General features: G+C 38.3%; 1 protein-coding gene across 2 annotated transcripts in view; it reads right to left on the bottom strand.

The window, feature by feature from the left end:
• Positions 1 to 16: 16 nt before the first annotated feature.
• rims3 (regulating synaptic membrane exocytosis 3) overlaps positions 17 to 13,307 on the bottom strand; it is a 28,682-nt gene continuing 15,391 nt past the window's right edge. For both annotated transcript variants that reach the window (XM_077549601.1, XM_077549602.1), the window contains exons 3-7: positions 5,924 to 6,065; positions 5,716 to 5,828; positions 5,006 to 5,107; positions 4,793 to 4,932; positions 17 to 3,618 (exon numbers count right to left, since the gene is read on the bottom strand). In XM_077549601.1, the coding sequence (XP_077405727.1) occupies positions 3,406 to 3,618; positions 4,793 to 4,932; positions 5,006 to 5,107; positions 5,716 to 5,828; positions 5,924 to 6,065 (710 nt within the window). In that variant the 3' untranslated portion in view covers positions 17 to 3,405. The remainder of the gene's footprint in view (positions 3,619 to 4,792; positions 4,933 to 5,005; positions 5,108 to 5,715; positions 5,829 to 5,923; positions 6,066 to 13,307) is intronic.

Raw genomic sequence — 13,307 nt, 5'->3', positions numbered from 1 at the left:
TGGCAGGGTTTGTACTTTCTGGACTTGAATTTGCCACCGCTGGGTGAGTGGGGCAAGATTTTAGCACATTATTTTTTTCACGATTTTGAACTTTCATTTTATATACTTGCCCTTTTTTTTTTTATCATTGAAATTTAGCAGGTTTGTTAAACACATTCTCTGTGGTGTGTGAAAATCAGGAGGCAAACGTCACTTTACAGGGACTTTAAGTGTTCATATCTCAAAATCTGCATCATTTCAACAATAATATATATCATATAACAATTATCTATACATTTGAAAGTCCTCATTCTGTCCCTCACACTCATTATACAATGCGATAAATGTGCACACTCACACCTCACATTAAAGAAAGGCAATATTTTACTTTGCTTTTGGTTACGGGATTCAATGGATTTGGATGCGCATAAATAAAGAATTAATCTACTGTACAGCAAAAGGTTAACAAACACTTTTGTACAAGCTCCAAAAACACCGGAATTTACAGCAAATATTATTTTTCTTTCTTTTTTTTTTTGCCAAAGAGTAAACATTCAGCAGTGAATATGTTATACAAGGTGGTTTTCTTATTAGGGGTTCTTTAACAAGATCGGATCGTCAACGTTTTTTTTTTTTTAAGGAATCACAAAAAAAGGTGCACTGAAGAGATTGTGTGCAAATACAGTATTTGTACTTATTTTACATCATCATGCCAGCTCTCCACAAAAAGACACAAAGATTTTGATATAGATATATATACTGTATAGAATACCCTACAATACCATAGATCATGTCAAGAAAATTGGAACACACGTATTATTCAAATCCAAAGTGGAAGTGTGAAATTTTGTTGGTTTCGCAAGTGCTGTGAGGACAAAAATTACAAACGTGAGCTCCATTGAGTGCTGATAAACGGAATGTACCTTTGTAGAAACATGCAAATTCATGTCGCTTTTAAATAGCTGGACATTTGTTTGTGTAAAGTTTGGTGCTGGTCCCAACACTCGAAAATAGAATACAAATGTTATATTACATAAAAAGTAAATGCCATTTACTTGCTTGAGCTTATTTGAGAACTACGTTAAACGTCCTGCTACAACTTGTTACGCTGAATTCATTTTTCGAGAAGTGCTACGAGTACCAACTGACCTGTTTCTGTTGTTCTTGTACAAGTGAAAAGCAAATCAATGAAGCCAAGAAATCAAGAAATAAACAAACGTGCTGTTACATTCCCGTGCTGGCATTCAAAGGAATTGCAACATTTCACAATAAAGTGCTGTCTTGAAAATGCAACCCTAGTGCAACACTCGTGTAAAATTGAATGTCGTCGGTGTGACCTTCAGATTTACTTTTGATCATCGATCAAATAAAGCCTTCAAATAAAATTAAAAACTCCAAATGCTGGTACACAGAAAAAAAGGAAGCCCGAAAACCCTTCAATAAAGCTCTTCATATTTCCCACAATGCTCAGTGCCCTGTGGTAGAAAAATGAAGGCAGAATTTTGTATTTATCATCGTCACCAATCATCTCCTTAATCAGTGATTACCAATGAGATTTTACTTCATTGATCCAAAATGATTTATTTATATACGGCAAATAATGTGTGATTACATGTTACTAGTTAGCCAAAAATGTGTACTAGTTGGCATGTGTGAGCTACTAGTATGGCGGCTGAAATGTAACGTTAACAAGTATCATTTTATATTGTCACTAGTATTACCACTAGTTGTCAACCACTGCTACTAGTTTCATGTTGGTGTCCTACTCGTGAACTAGTAGAATGACTAGTGCACATTAGTAACGACTGTGTCTTACTGGTAACTTTATGGCAGTTCTGCATACAAAAAAAAACAAGTTTGGCGTACTCGTAGTAAGTATAGATAGGCGAGTACTTATGACGGCGTCCGATACCAATATTACCCTCTTGTGGCCATTTTACAATCAGGAACTAGAAATTACAAGTTGGAAGAAAATAAAATTGCCATTGGTTTCATGCAATTTGACGGGAAAATGCGATATTGGGATAAATAGGTATTTATTTAAAAATGATCTGACAATGACTACTGAAGAACTGAGTACTTGTACGTACTAGTATCAGTTTGGGAAAAAAAAGGAGGTATCGAACATCCTTACTAGTACATGTTACTAGTGAGGCAAAACTACCAGAGGGCATTTTGGTGCTACTAGGAGAGTGCAACAGTCAACTAGTGCGTGATATATGCCAACTAGTTGGCTTTACTCGTAAGATTTAATTGCATACTAGTAGGTAAAAAAAAAAAAAAAAGCATTACACCCTAAAAAGAAAATTGTTGAACCAAGTTAAGATTACAAATTGAATTGTTGACCAACTTTAAAAAATGTCAATTGGCAACACACAATCGAATTAGGTTAGACCAAAGTGACTATATTAACTCTAATTAATTGTGAGTTCTTTAAATTCCAATCCAAAGTATTAAGTTAATAAACTCCTGATTAATTAAAATTAATTCAATTGTGTGTTACCAATTGACGTGATTTTTTTGAAGTTGGTCAACAATTCAAACAATTCTCTTTTTAGAGTGTAGTAGTGGACAAAATGTTACAAGTAAGAGACATGCAAATTTTGCTTAAAATTGAAATACATTTGAACTGTACTAGTGCACCCTAGTTATTGTACTAGTTTGCACTAGTACATAGACCTTAAGCTGGATATCAAGGACATCGTATCAGCTTTCTATAAAGGCGCAAATGTCCTATTTTTGTTTGCCGTGATATTTTTCTCAATTAAGGTTGGGAAACCCCTTTGGCTCTTTTGGTCAAATGTTAAATGTAAAGTTTGGAGCACTTTCAAAAGCTTGTTACAAAAGTTGCAAGCAAGCATGCAGAATGCGGCCGATTCACACGTGAAGATAAATAAATGTTGAACTATATATATGTATATATGCATATCTATGTATAAAGTCAGCCCTGCGCTGTACAATAGCAGTGTCGCTACCTCACATACGTTCCTTCATGTAGAGATCTACGCATCTTATGCGTTTATGGAACCTCTAAGTCATTGGCTCTGCTACATACTTGATATTGTTCTACTACTTCATCTAAGACTACAACAACAACAATTGCTTTGGTTTTAAAAAATAATGTTTTTTGTTTTTTTTTTAAGTTTGGCATAGAGAGTTTAGAAAGTGTCATCTGTATGGCCCTGGGATGGTATCGTGGAACCTCGAAATGCGGGTTATGGCACTCTGTGAACCAAATGTGTCATGGTCGGCAATGTTGAAATATGGAGGAGGAAAAATGCTACGTTTTCAAGGTAAAATGTTGAATTTATGAGTTGTTCCCTACTTAGAAAATTGCTCGGTGAGAACGTGATGGACGCCGGCTCTCACGCTTCAAGGTAGAGTTTTGAGTGGTATGTACAGTACGAGGGTTTGCATGACTCAGCCTTAGGTGCACGAGGGGCTGGTGGCGCTCTCCAGGGAGGACTGCGAGAGGCGTCGGGTGAGGGGTCCGATGCTGGGGTCTGCCAGAGAGGAGGTAGGGAACAGCTTGTACCAGCCGCCGACCGTTGCCGAGAGGTCCAAATCCTCCAGCAGGATCTGGGCCATTCCCATGAAGCACTTGTGGTCCATACGTCCGTAATCCCCCCACACAATTACCTAAACAAACAGGAAAATATTGTTTTACATGGACACGGTCACAACTCATTTGCTCCCAAAATTTTATAAAATTGGTCTATTTTAAATATTGTTTATGTGTTTTTTTTTTCATCCTTGAGCATGCAGAAGGCTTTGATGCATCCTCTGACCTGAAGAGGTCTCTTAAAGCAATATAAGAGATCAATCACGGCCATGTTGCAACAAGCTCTTTTCCCCAGTGTTTTCAACAGGTTTGTAAATAATGATGAAACTTGGCTATATTCTAATGTTAATTGCTGTAAAACGGAAAAAGATACAAATATACTTTTTTTTCCTGATGAAAGAAGAGACTCTAATCTTTCTTTTGGTAGGTTCCACGTTTTTATAGCAATAGAACACAATATTCTGCGGGCCTTGCAAAATCAGTCAAAATTCAGTAAAACAGCCAGGAGCGAAGGGTATTGCTTCAGTGAAAATGGCTGGGAGTGAATGAGTTAAATTCGTTCAAACATACTCGCAAATCGAACGTACTTGTAGGCTAAATGCTAAATGCTACAAACATAGCATATTTTCTAATGCCACTTGCGCATGGAAAAAATGGAAAAAATGCCGAACCTAAATCATGCACTGCAAACATACTAATAAATAATCATAAAAGTCTTTAAAAAATATATACAGTATTTTACTTCATGTTCAGACATATTGATATCGTGCGGCAAATGCTTAAAAAAGTTTTTGTTTTGTTTTTTCCAATCACGCATGGGCAACACCATGTTGCATTATAGGAAAATATGCTATCTTTGTAGCATTTAGCATTTAGCTTACAAGTATGTTCAAACTTATTTGCAAGTATGTTTGAACCTACTCGCCAGTCAAAAATGTTTACTCCACATTGGCAGTTCAACGCTTCCGTAAAAAAAATATAACTGTGACTGGGAGTGGCAATTAACACTGAAACCTTTTTTTTTTTGGTGCTTTTTTCTCTCTCATGATACAATTTTATTCTTGTAAATGTTATTGTATTTTATTTTCAGTGACGTCCTACTCCTCCCTCACATATCCATGTGTTGTATCAACACATCCCTAAAGGAATTAAACCTCTCGTCTTCTGGAAAGGATGAAAGTCAAATGAATTTAAAGTGCATCAACAGACGGGAAACAAGCGAGAGAAAATCCAATCAAATGAGTCCGATACCTGGAGGACTTTTCCCTGAGGACTCTCATCGAACAACAGAGGCTGCTGGTAGCTGGGGTCGAGATTCTTCTTCACGACTTTGGTTTTCTTCTTGGCCAAGCACACGCCGTTCTCAAGGACGTACACCTTGACGTAGGTTGCTAAACACAAAATAAAATTGAATAACACTGCAGTCGATTTTGGCGCAGAGATCACAAAAGGCGGCCGGTGTACCTGGAATATTCCTGGAACCCGGTTTGGGGATCAAGCCTCTGGCCTGGTTGACCTCCACCTCCAGCTGACCTCCTCTGTCCACCATACTAACATGGACGTCCCCTGCAGAGGGAGACAGACATTTTTAGAATGCACACCTTGAGCTGATTTAGTGTTCAATTGACACTTGTCACCACTAGAGGGAGGCATAGAACAATGTTTCCTTAGAAGTGTCCTTCCGGAGTCTTTCAGAGGTTTTCCGTTAACGAGTCACATTTCATGCACGTTAACTTTACATACTTGTGCATTAAGCGGTACAAAGGATTATCACCAGGGAGCTCCCCTCGAACCTTCTGCTTAATTTTTTTCCCCTTGACACTTCACTTTTACTGCACGGGAATATCCCTGCACCTTTTTGGTCTTGGAAAAGGTACCCAGGAGACTAATTTTGAGCCCTCTGGGTTACAGTAGTGTTTTACATTTAGACATCCCAATAAATTGTCAACATTCAACAAATATCATTTCTGCAATTTGGAAAAATGGATGCTAGTTCATCAATTAAAGCCACAAGCACTCACAACTGACTACGAGGCACTCTGAAGCAGCCATGCCACATTGCTGCGGGCACTCATGGCTGACAATGAGGCACTTCAGCAGACAATCCAAATGAGAGCAAGTAGAGCAGAATGAGAAGTGACCGACACGCTGGGTCCACTTGGCTCGTGGCTTACCCATGGGAGGCGTCGCTAATGTTTGCCGGCCTACGATCTGAGCGGGGCCTAAGCCGTCCAGGAAGTCGCTAAACTGGCTCTCGGGCCCGAGGCGCGTGGTAGGGAAGACGAACCTGAAGAAAAAGAAAAACAAAAAAAAGTCAGGAGGGGCTATTGAGTTGACACACTCGACACACGTGTGAAGCAGTCGCACGAGACGGATGCTCACGTTCCGTCCGAGCTGTTTGAGTTGGTGCTGCCGTCGGTGGAGTCCTTGCTGCCCTGCCGCGTCACCCGGTTCCTCATCTCCACCGCGATGCCGGTCTCCGTGCTCCGTCGGATGGTGCTGCGAAGCTTCTTGGTCCCGCCGTCTAGTGAGAAGTGGGGGAAAGGTCAAAGGTCACCTACACAGCGAACACGCACATGCTATAAAGTTTGTGCGACTACAGTGTGGTTCCCACGTTGTGCTGAAAAAAATGCCAGGCAGCACTGAGGTTAACAGGAAGAGATGCAACGTAGAAGAAGAGGTAGAAAAGGTCCACATCAAAACTCTAGCTCTAGTCGTTGTTGTTGTTAATTGATGTATGCTCTGTTTGTATGTGTTGCTGCTCCATTTTAGTTAATTTGGCAGTTGTTTGAAGGGTTATAATAAGTTCTCCATTAGCATCTAATGGAAACTAGCATAGATGTTTCGTCCCAAAAAAAGGGCTAATGATTAGCCCTTCTATGATGTTGTAATTATACCATAGCATTATGCTAGCGGACTTTCGTTACACAAAAGTATATGATTTGAGTGAACATTTTGGTGCTTGAATTAACCATTTTTATTTATCTTTATGTGTTACTTTTACAGCTAACTTCAACTGGGAGTGACAAATAAACAGTTTGGTACTCATTAACAGGTGACAATGTTTATTTCAATCGACTCTGCGACTGCCTTCCACCAGGCTCCCACGTAAAACTACATGAAATCATTCACAAATTTTGCATGCTACAAGCAACCCCGAATTCCAAATGACTGACAAAAATAGTAGATTAGCTCATTGGTGTTTGCAGCCATATTGTCAGTTTAAACAGCTACAATAGCCGATAACGTGGAAAAAACAGACTTCTTTGGAAAAAAAAACGATATATTGATTAAATCGATAAATCATCCAGCCCTAGGCAAAACTATATCACTAAAATCCAATCAGAGTTTTCCGGAAGTGTGGCATTACACAGAGCTGCATGCTAATCATGCTAATCGCGAGTCTGCTGGATTCACACTTTCCAAAAGGGTGTTAGTGATACATTAGAAGCTACGTCTAGGAGCCGCATCGCACATACTGCAGATCTAATAAAAAAATATTCAAATGGTGCCGTGGCCTTGCTGTCCTTTCCAATTCTGGAACGCGGTGGTCCATTTTTAACTGCGTTGACAAGAAGTCAAAAATCAGTAATGAGAAAGAAAGAAAAAGAATAATTGGGTGGCCTGGTGATAAGATGAAGCGTTTCGGCTTCAGAGCCTTACGGGAGCTTGAGCTCTAACATCAGAAGAAGCTTCCGGGGCATCATCCCCTGTGATGACACACTATCTCTGAAAAGAGCTCAAGATGAGACATGAAGCCCTGTGAACTCAGGCAGCATCAGCTCAAAATCCCTGCGATCTTTGCCCCCCTATCCTTAATGCGACCACTTCCAAGGCTTTTAAAGCTGCGTTTCCTACGCTTTCTCGTAAAAGTGTGTACAAACCTCACGCTTTTGTAAATATGTTATTATAGCTTTTCATGGGATTGTGATTTTGAAACGAAATCCTTTATTTGAGATTCATCCTGAGGTCCTCCGCGTTTGCCAGCATCACCACAAAACCACCCAAATAAAGCATTACAAAGATGTGAGCTACTTCATATGCGCACAAATGCAAATTAGGGAGCAAACGAACGTGGCACCGTGCACGTGAGCAGTCTGTACTAACTTTTTTTTTTTTTTTAATCCCGCAGGAAGGATTTAAAACCTTGAAAATCTCTGCTCACAGACATGACAATGGTTGTTAAACACAAAGCATCAGCACATTTTCTTTTGTTCCGTGCAGCTCATTATAACGGGGGTTGTGGTGTCAATAGTAACTGGCACAGCTTCCTCCCCCTCGCTGTATAGGAGCCCACAGAACTGGATGGTATGGAAAGATGTTTGAGCTTTTATTCCATATCCTTATCCTTGATAACCATCTTTGCTTTCACTGCTAGGACAACTTTGGCATACTAGTTGGGCAACTAAATGATACTAGTTAGGGAACTCTGTAAATCACTTGCGACAAAATTCAATTCTACTAGCTAACATCTAGCACTTCTTGTGACATTATCATGATGGCTAGCACTTCACTAGTATCGGTTTTATGGCTGGTGAGCCACTGACTCTTGAATCATATATATATTTTAAAAAACGAAAATACAAAATAGGCTACAAAATTTCAGCTATTTTCCTTTTTTTAATGATGACATTATTGCCATTATTGGACTGAAAACTAAAACTGCATATAATTGATTACACATGATTAATTTTTGTCTTTACTCTTCAACAAGGCTATTTTAGTTAACGAAAACTAACGAAAAAACTGAAATTCAAAAAACTATTTCGTTAACGAAATAAAACAAAAACAAAAATGCTTTTTAAAAAAATTAAAACTAACTGAAACTAAATTTCATGTTTACAAAACTAAAACTATAATTATAGCAAAAATATCCTTCGTTTTAGTATTTAATTAATTTAATGCATGAGCCTATGGGGATGGTTTTAAATGTGATTTTAAGTATATTTTTTCCCGATATTAACCGGAATAAGGATTTTTGAAAGTGTGTCACACAGAAGTGACGGCATCTAGCAGCAGCCAATAGAAAAGCACCTTGGGATGACGTTGCTTCTCTGCGACAAATTTGCCTGCTTGACTTTTGGCTCCAATGGCTCGACTCGCTTGCTTTCTCATTTAACTCATCCGAAATGCAACAATAGGTTAAAAATGTGCTACTTTTTTTCATTTGACCAGGGTGTTTTTTAAAATATTGCACATAAGTAATAAAAATTAAAAAAGAAAACTAATACTGAAACTAACTAAAACTAAGCATTAAAAAACACTAAAACATTTTTTTTTAATAACAGAACCACCCCAAAAACTAATTAAAATGAACTAAATTAAAAATAACAAAACTCCAAACAAAATAAAAACAAACTAAAATGAAAATTCCAAAACTATAAGAACTCTGCTCTTCACATGCAAATGAGGCGGCAGGGAGGCTCTGCCTCTCCTGCCTACCCTGACAGCATGTCCCTGATAGTAATGTTCAGATCTTAAGGACTGCACAGTTTTGCCTCACTACTAGTCACTTGTCCTACTAGTGTGCAGAAATATCATATACTGTAGTAGGGGAAGACACAAGTGAGGAAAAACATTTTACTAGTTAAAGACAAGGATGAAACATGAATTGCTTCTACTTGAAAGTTGGACGAACTAGTGCGGTGAGTTGTCTTTTTTTGAGGACAAACAAGTACATGGAATTAAAGCTGGGTATCAAGAGGCTTTCAATCGAGCCCCCCCCATTGAAAGACCTTTAACAAGAGGTTTGCTCCTTGCTGCTAGTTAAAACACACTCTCAGGTCCAGCCATCCCACTTCATTAGGCCTGAGCAACTCCGAGCTTATTAAACACCCCTCACCATGCTCGCCCCTATCGCCATGACAACAGCACCCCCGGAACAGTCACCAACGGGCAAACAACGCCGCGTGATGAGGTTAGAATGATTTTTGTGAGACTGTCATGTGAGGAAGATGAGAGCGTCTGCCGGCAAACTCGAGGCGCTCGTCGACGCTGCTGCGACTGACAACTCTGATGGCGAAGCAGACGATGCCACCTGAGATCGCTGGCGCCATGGAGACGGGTTATTTATAAAAAAATAAAAAAAAAAGAAGTCATGAAGCTAAACCTTTTGACTGAAAATGTCCGCTAAATTGAGTTTACTATGATGACGAAGCATTCTTTTCTTTTCTTTTCTCGCTGTACTAAGCATTCTTTGATCCATCAAGTATAGTGACTCCTTCAACTTGATCGTCGCACTATTTACTCATTTGTCCGCGTGGCCCTCCCCTCATATCAAAACAGCCCCTGTTAAGGAGCAGTGATGCTTCCTTCCTCTTTAATCCCCTCCTCCTCCTCTTCCACCTCCTCTTCGTCTGTGCGCTCCCCCTTTCCCATTGCCATGGCAACGCAGTCTGCATTGCACCAAGAGCCCCGGCCAGCCTTTCCCCTTTCCGAGTGGCTTTTCCTGGCCTTCAGTTGTTGCTTTAAATTCATATTATCTGATGTGGACACTTAAGCTCTACCACCGAGTGAAAAGGTTTATGTCGGTCCCATTTGGAAGTCCAGCTTGTACTAGTACACTGTTTCTCCTCACTAGTAAGAAAATTCAGTAGAGTAGAACGACTAATCCGTACTACTTTTGTACATTTGTTAAGTAAAGTTCAGTGTTTAATTTGAGTGCAAAACATTTGCATTGAATCTTTTAGAATTGTTTATCTATAGATTAATAGATTACTGTATATGCATTAGGGTTGTCAAAATTAGTGCGTTAATTTTGAGTTAATTTAAAGTTCCTTTAACCCGTGGGCAGTATTTTATTTTGAAATGACTTGGTCAGGACCAGCAAAAAGCCCAAAACGGGTCAAATTTAGCAGTAATAAATTTAATAATAATGCATATACTTGTTACCATCAAGTGGCAGAAAAATGACCTCAACACAAATATCACACTCATTTTTACAGTACAGTACATCTTTTTTTTTAACTCAATTTTATGATTATGAAATTACTGTATCAATGACTAAAAAAGGCTGCCATATTTCTATTAGTTTAACATTTTTTCCCCACTTTTATGTTCACAAGAGTATAAAAATTTGAAAAAATATTTTATTGTATATTTTATTGTACATTTTGAACACATAAAATTTGCAATTAATCATGAGTTAACTATTGAAGTCATGCGATTAATTACGATTAAAAATTTTAATCGCCTAAAACCCCTATTATCCATCCATTATATTATATTATATTATATTATATTATATTATATTATATTATATTATATTATATTATATTATATTATATTATATTATATTATATTATAGATCCTACTTGGCAGGCAGGAATTTGTGTTAGCCTTTGTTGCTCTGAATCCCACTCTGCCTTTCTAATCTATGGTGTTCCACAGGGTTCAATTGTGGGGGCCCTGCTGTTTGATTGTATTTGTACCTAGTTGTCATACCAGCGTCCAGAAATGCCCAAGCAATGAAAGAAAAGAAAAATTCTAGTTCTATTAATGCGCTTAATTGTATGTACAGTATTACTAGTGGGAAAATAAATTCTCAAGATATTCTTGATATTCTAATATGCTTTTTGTCTTCACTTGTTTTGGTATAATAAAAGCAGGGAAGCACGGACATTAGACATGAAGCTGGACATCAGTCATATAAATTCTCTTCATTCAATCCAATCTAAACAAAGAAGCCTTGTTTTCCTATCCCCTCCACAGTTCAGCTCACTTTTTATTCCGAGGCCAAAACAAATAAGCACGCGCTGTAATTAGTGCGAGCCTGCCATAAATCCAACAGCTAAAAAACATTACATAAGCTAGTCGAGGAGAGGCCGTTTAATTGTCTACTGATATGAGGAATAACTCATCCCCAGGAGACGTGCGAGATTGCAGAAAGCACGCGGCATCTAATTTAAAGAAAATGTTGTGCACATAAAAGGTATGAAGTCAAAACAATCCAGATATTAGATAAAGTTCAAGTCACATGGTGGAAGCAACTTAATCGATTTGATTGCAGAGAATGGCGCATCAACAAAAGTACTGACTCCAAGTACTGACTGCGTGTGTATCATTAAAGCCGCTTTGACATTTGGAGAGAACACTGATGAAGCCTTTCTCATTATGAGCTGTAATATAGAATGCTGTTTTTAGCCTCCCCGCGCCGACTTGCCTATTGGATGCGCCGTGACGGTAGCGAGCCGCCGCGCGTAGCAACAGTAACCAAGCACGGGTGTCTGCGATGAAAGATTTTGTTGTGGCGTCTTCACTGCTGGGCCTCTCTGCTAAATTTGGAGCCAAAAAAAGGAAAGCTTCAAAAATGTAGGGGGTAAAAATAGAAATTATTTATAGTTGAATCTGTGTCAGTTACACAAGAAGGATAAAAATTGGGTCTGGCCATATTTATTTCTTCTTAAGAGTGCATTAAATCCATCTAGCCATCCTTTTTCTACAGCTGGTGAGGGTCATGGCTTTAAGACTTCTTACATTCACTCCTTACGTTTTAAAACGACCAGGGCTAGTTGTATCACTTTTTTATACTTTTAGATATTTCTTCGAATCAATACATCATATATAAACAAAATATATACCAGATGAAAGACCAAAGTCTCGAGTATATTTTTTGTATTCATGTCATTTTCATACTCTGTGTCAGTGCTGAGTTTTAAGCCGTTAAATAGAGATAGTGAACATGCGACATGTTGCCCCACCAAGGATAAGTTGTCACACTATATGGGGTAAGATGTCACGCTGGAATTTAAGACAAAAGAAGACAAACTTATCCTTGTTCTCCCGTTTTTTTGTTTGTTTGTTTGTTTTATAACCAGATAAATAGTTTATCGTTGATCTAGAAAATTTAGTATAGTCATTGAGCAAACTTTAACATAAAATATTACAAAATTAAATACAGTCCTTAGGAACTGCTGGCATGTTTATAGCTCTCAGCCTCAAATGCCTGCCCACGTTTTCAGGTTTTTTGTCATTGCGTCAAGTTAGCAAAATGGCTATTGAATAAAACTGACAGTAATTAATTCTTATATTTTGTACTTTAGCACATTTTAGACTGTATTTTTTTTTATGTTTACATAAGTTGACGCGACCTTCGGACTGTCCCATCAGTAAAGGAGGAGAAGCAGTGCGTCTACTTTTGTCTTTTTTTACACACATAAATACTTATACTTAAGTACATAGTATGAGTACTTTTGCTACCTAATCAAGAAATAATTCAAACAAACCTCCTGTGTTGTATTTGTGTGCACTATCAATGTGTGCATGAATCCCATTAACATCTCAGACCAGCACAATAGTGACCAATAAGCAGCTATTAGCCTTTTGCCAAGCATCCTTTTTCATAGGAAATGATTTGTACTAATTTGAAACCTTCATGTACTGCAGGATGTCTGCCGGTGAGTTAATATGCTGTGCCGTCTTCGGCCTAATGTCGATTAAACACATGAAGCAAAAGGCCAATTTAATTCTCAAGTAATTTCCCCTGGAAGTGGATGGGAGGAAACAGATCTAACAAATGTATATTATGTACAGTATTAAACTTTAAAACTGTTATTAGATGGATCTTCTGATTTTATTTGACAATTTTACCCCTTCAAATGACCTTGTAAAAAAAAAAAAAAAAAAGCAAATGACGCAAAAAGGTTAATAGAAAGATTAGCATGACAATTTCACCATGTTGCAGATTTTGGTCTAAGAGCAAAATGTCATTTGGGCTTTGAGAGGAGAACCTGTGGAGAATCTCCTGTGGCGCAGCAGCCGTCTGCCG

The sequence above is a fragment of the Vanacampus margaritifer genome, chromosome 17 (genome assembly GCF_051991255.1).
Source record: "Vanacampus margaritifer isolate UIUO_Vmar chromosome 17, RoL_Vmar_1.0, whole genome shotgun sequence".
In the NCBI taxonomy this organism is placed as follows: domain Eukaryota; kingdom Metazoa; phylum Chordata; class Actinopteri; order Syngnathiformes; family Syngnathidae; genus Vanacampus; species Vanacampus margaritifer.
This window is presented reverse-complemented; position numbering and strand designations above follow the sequence as displayed.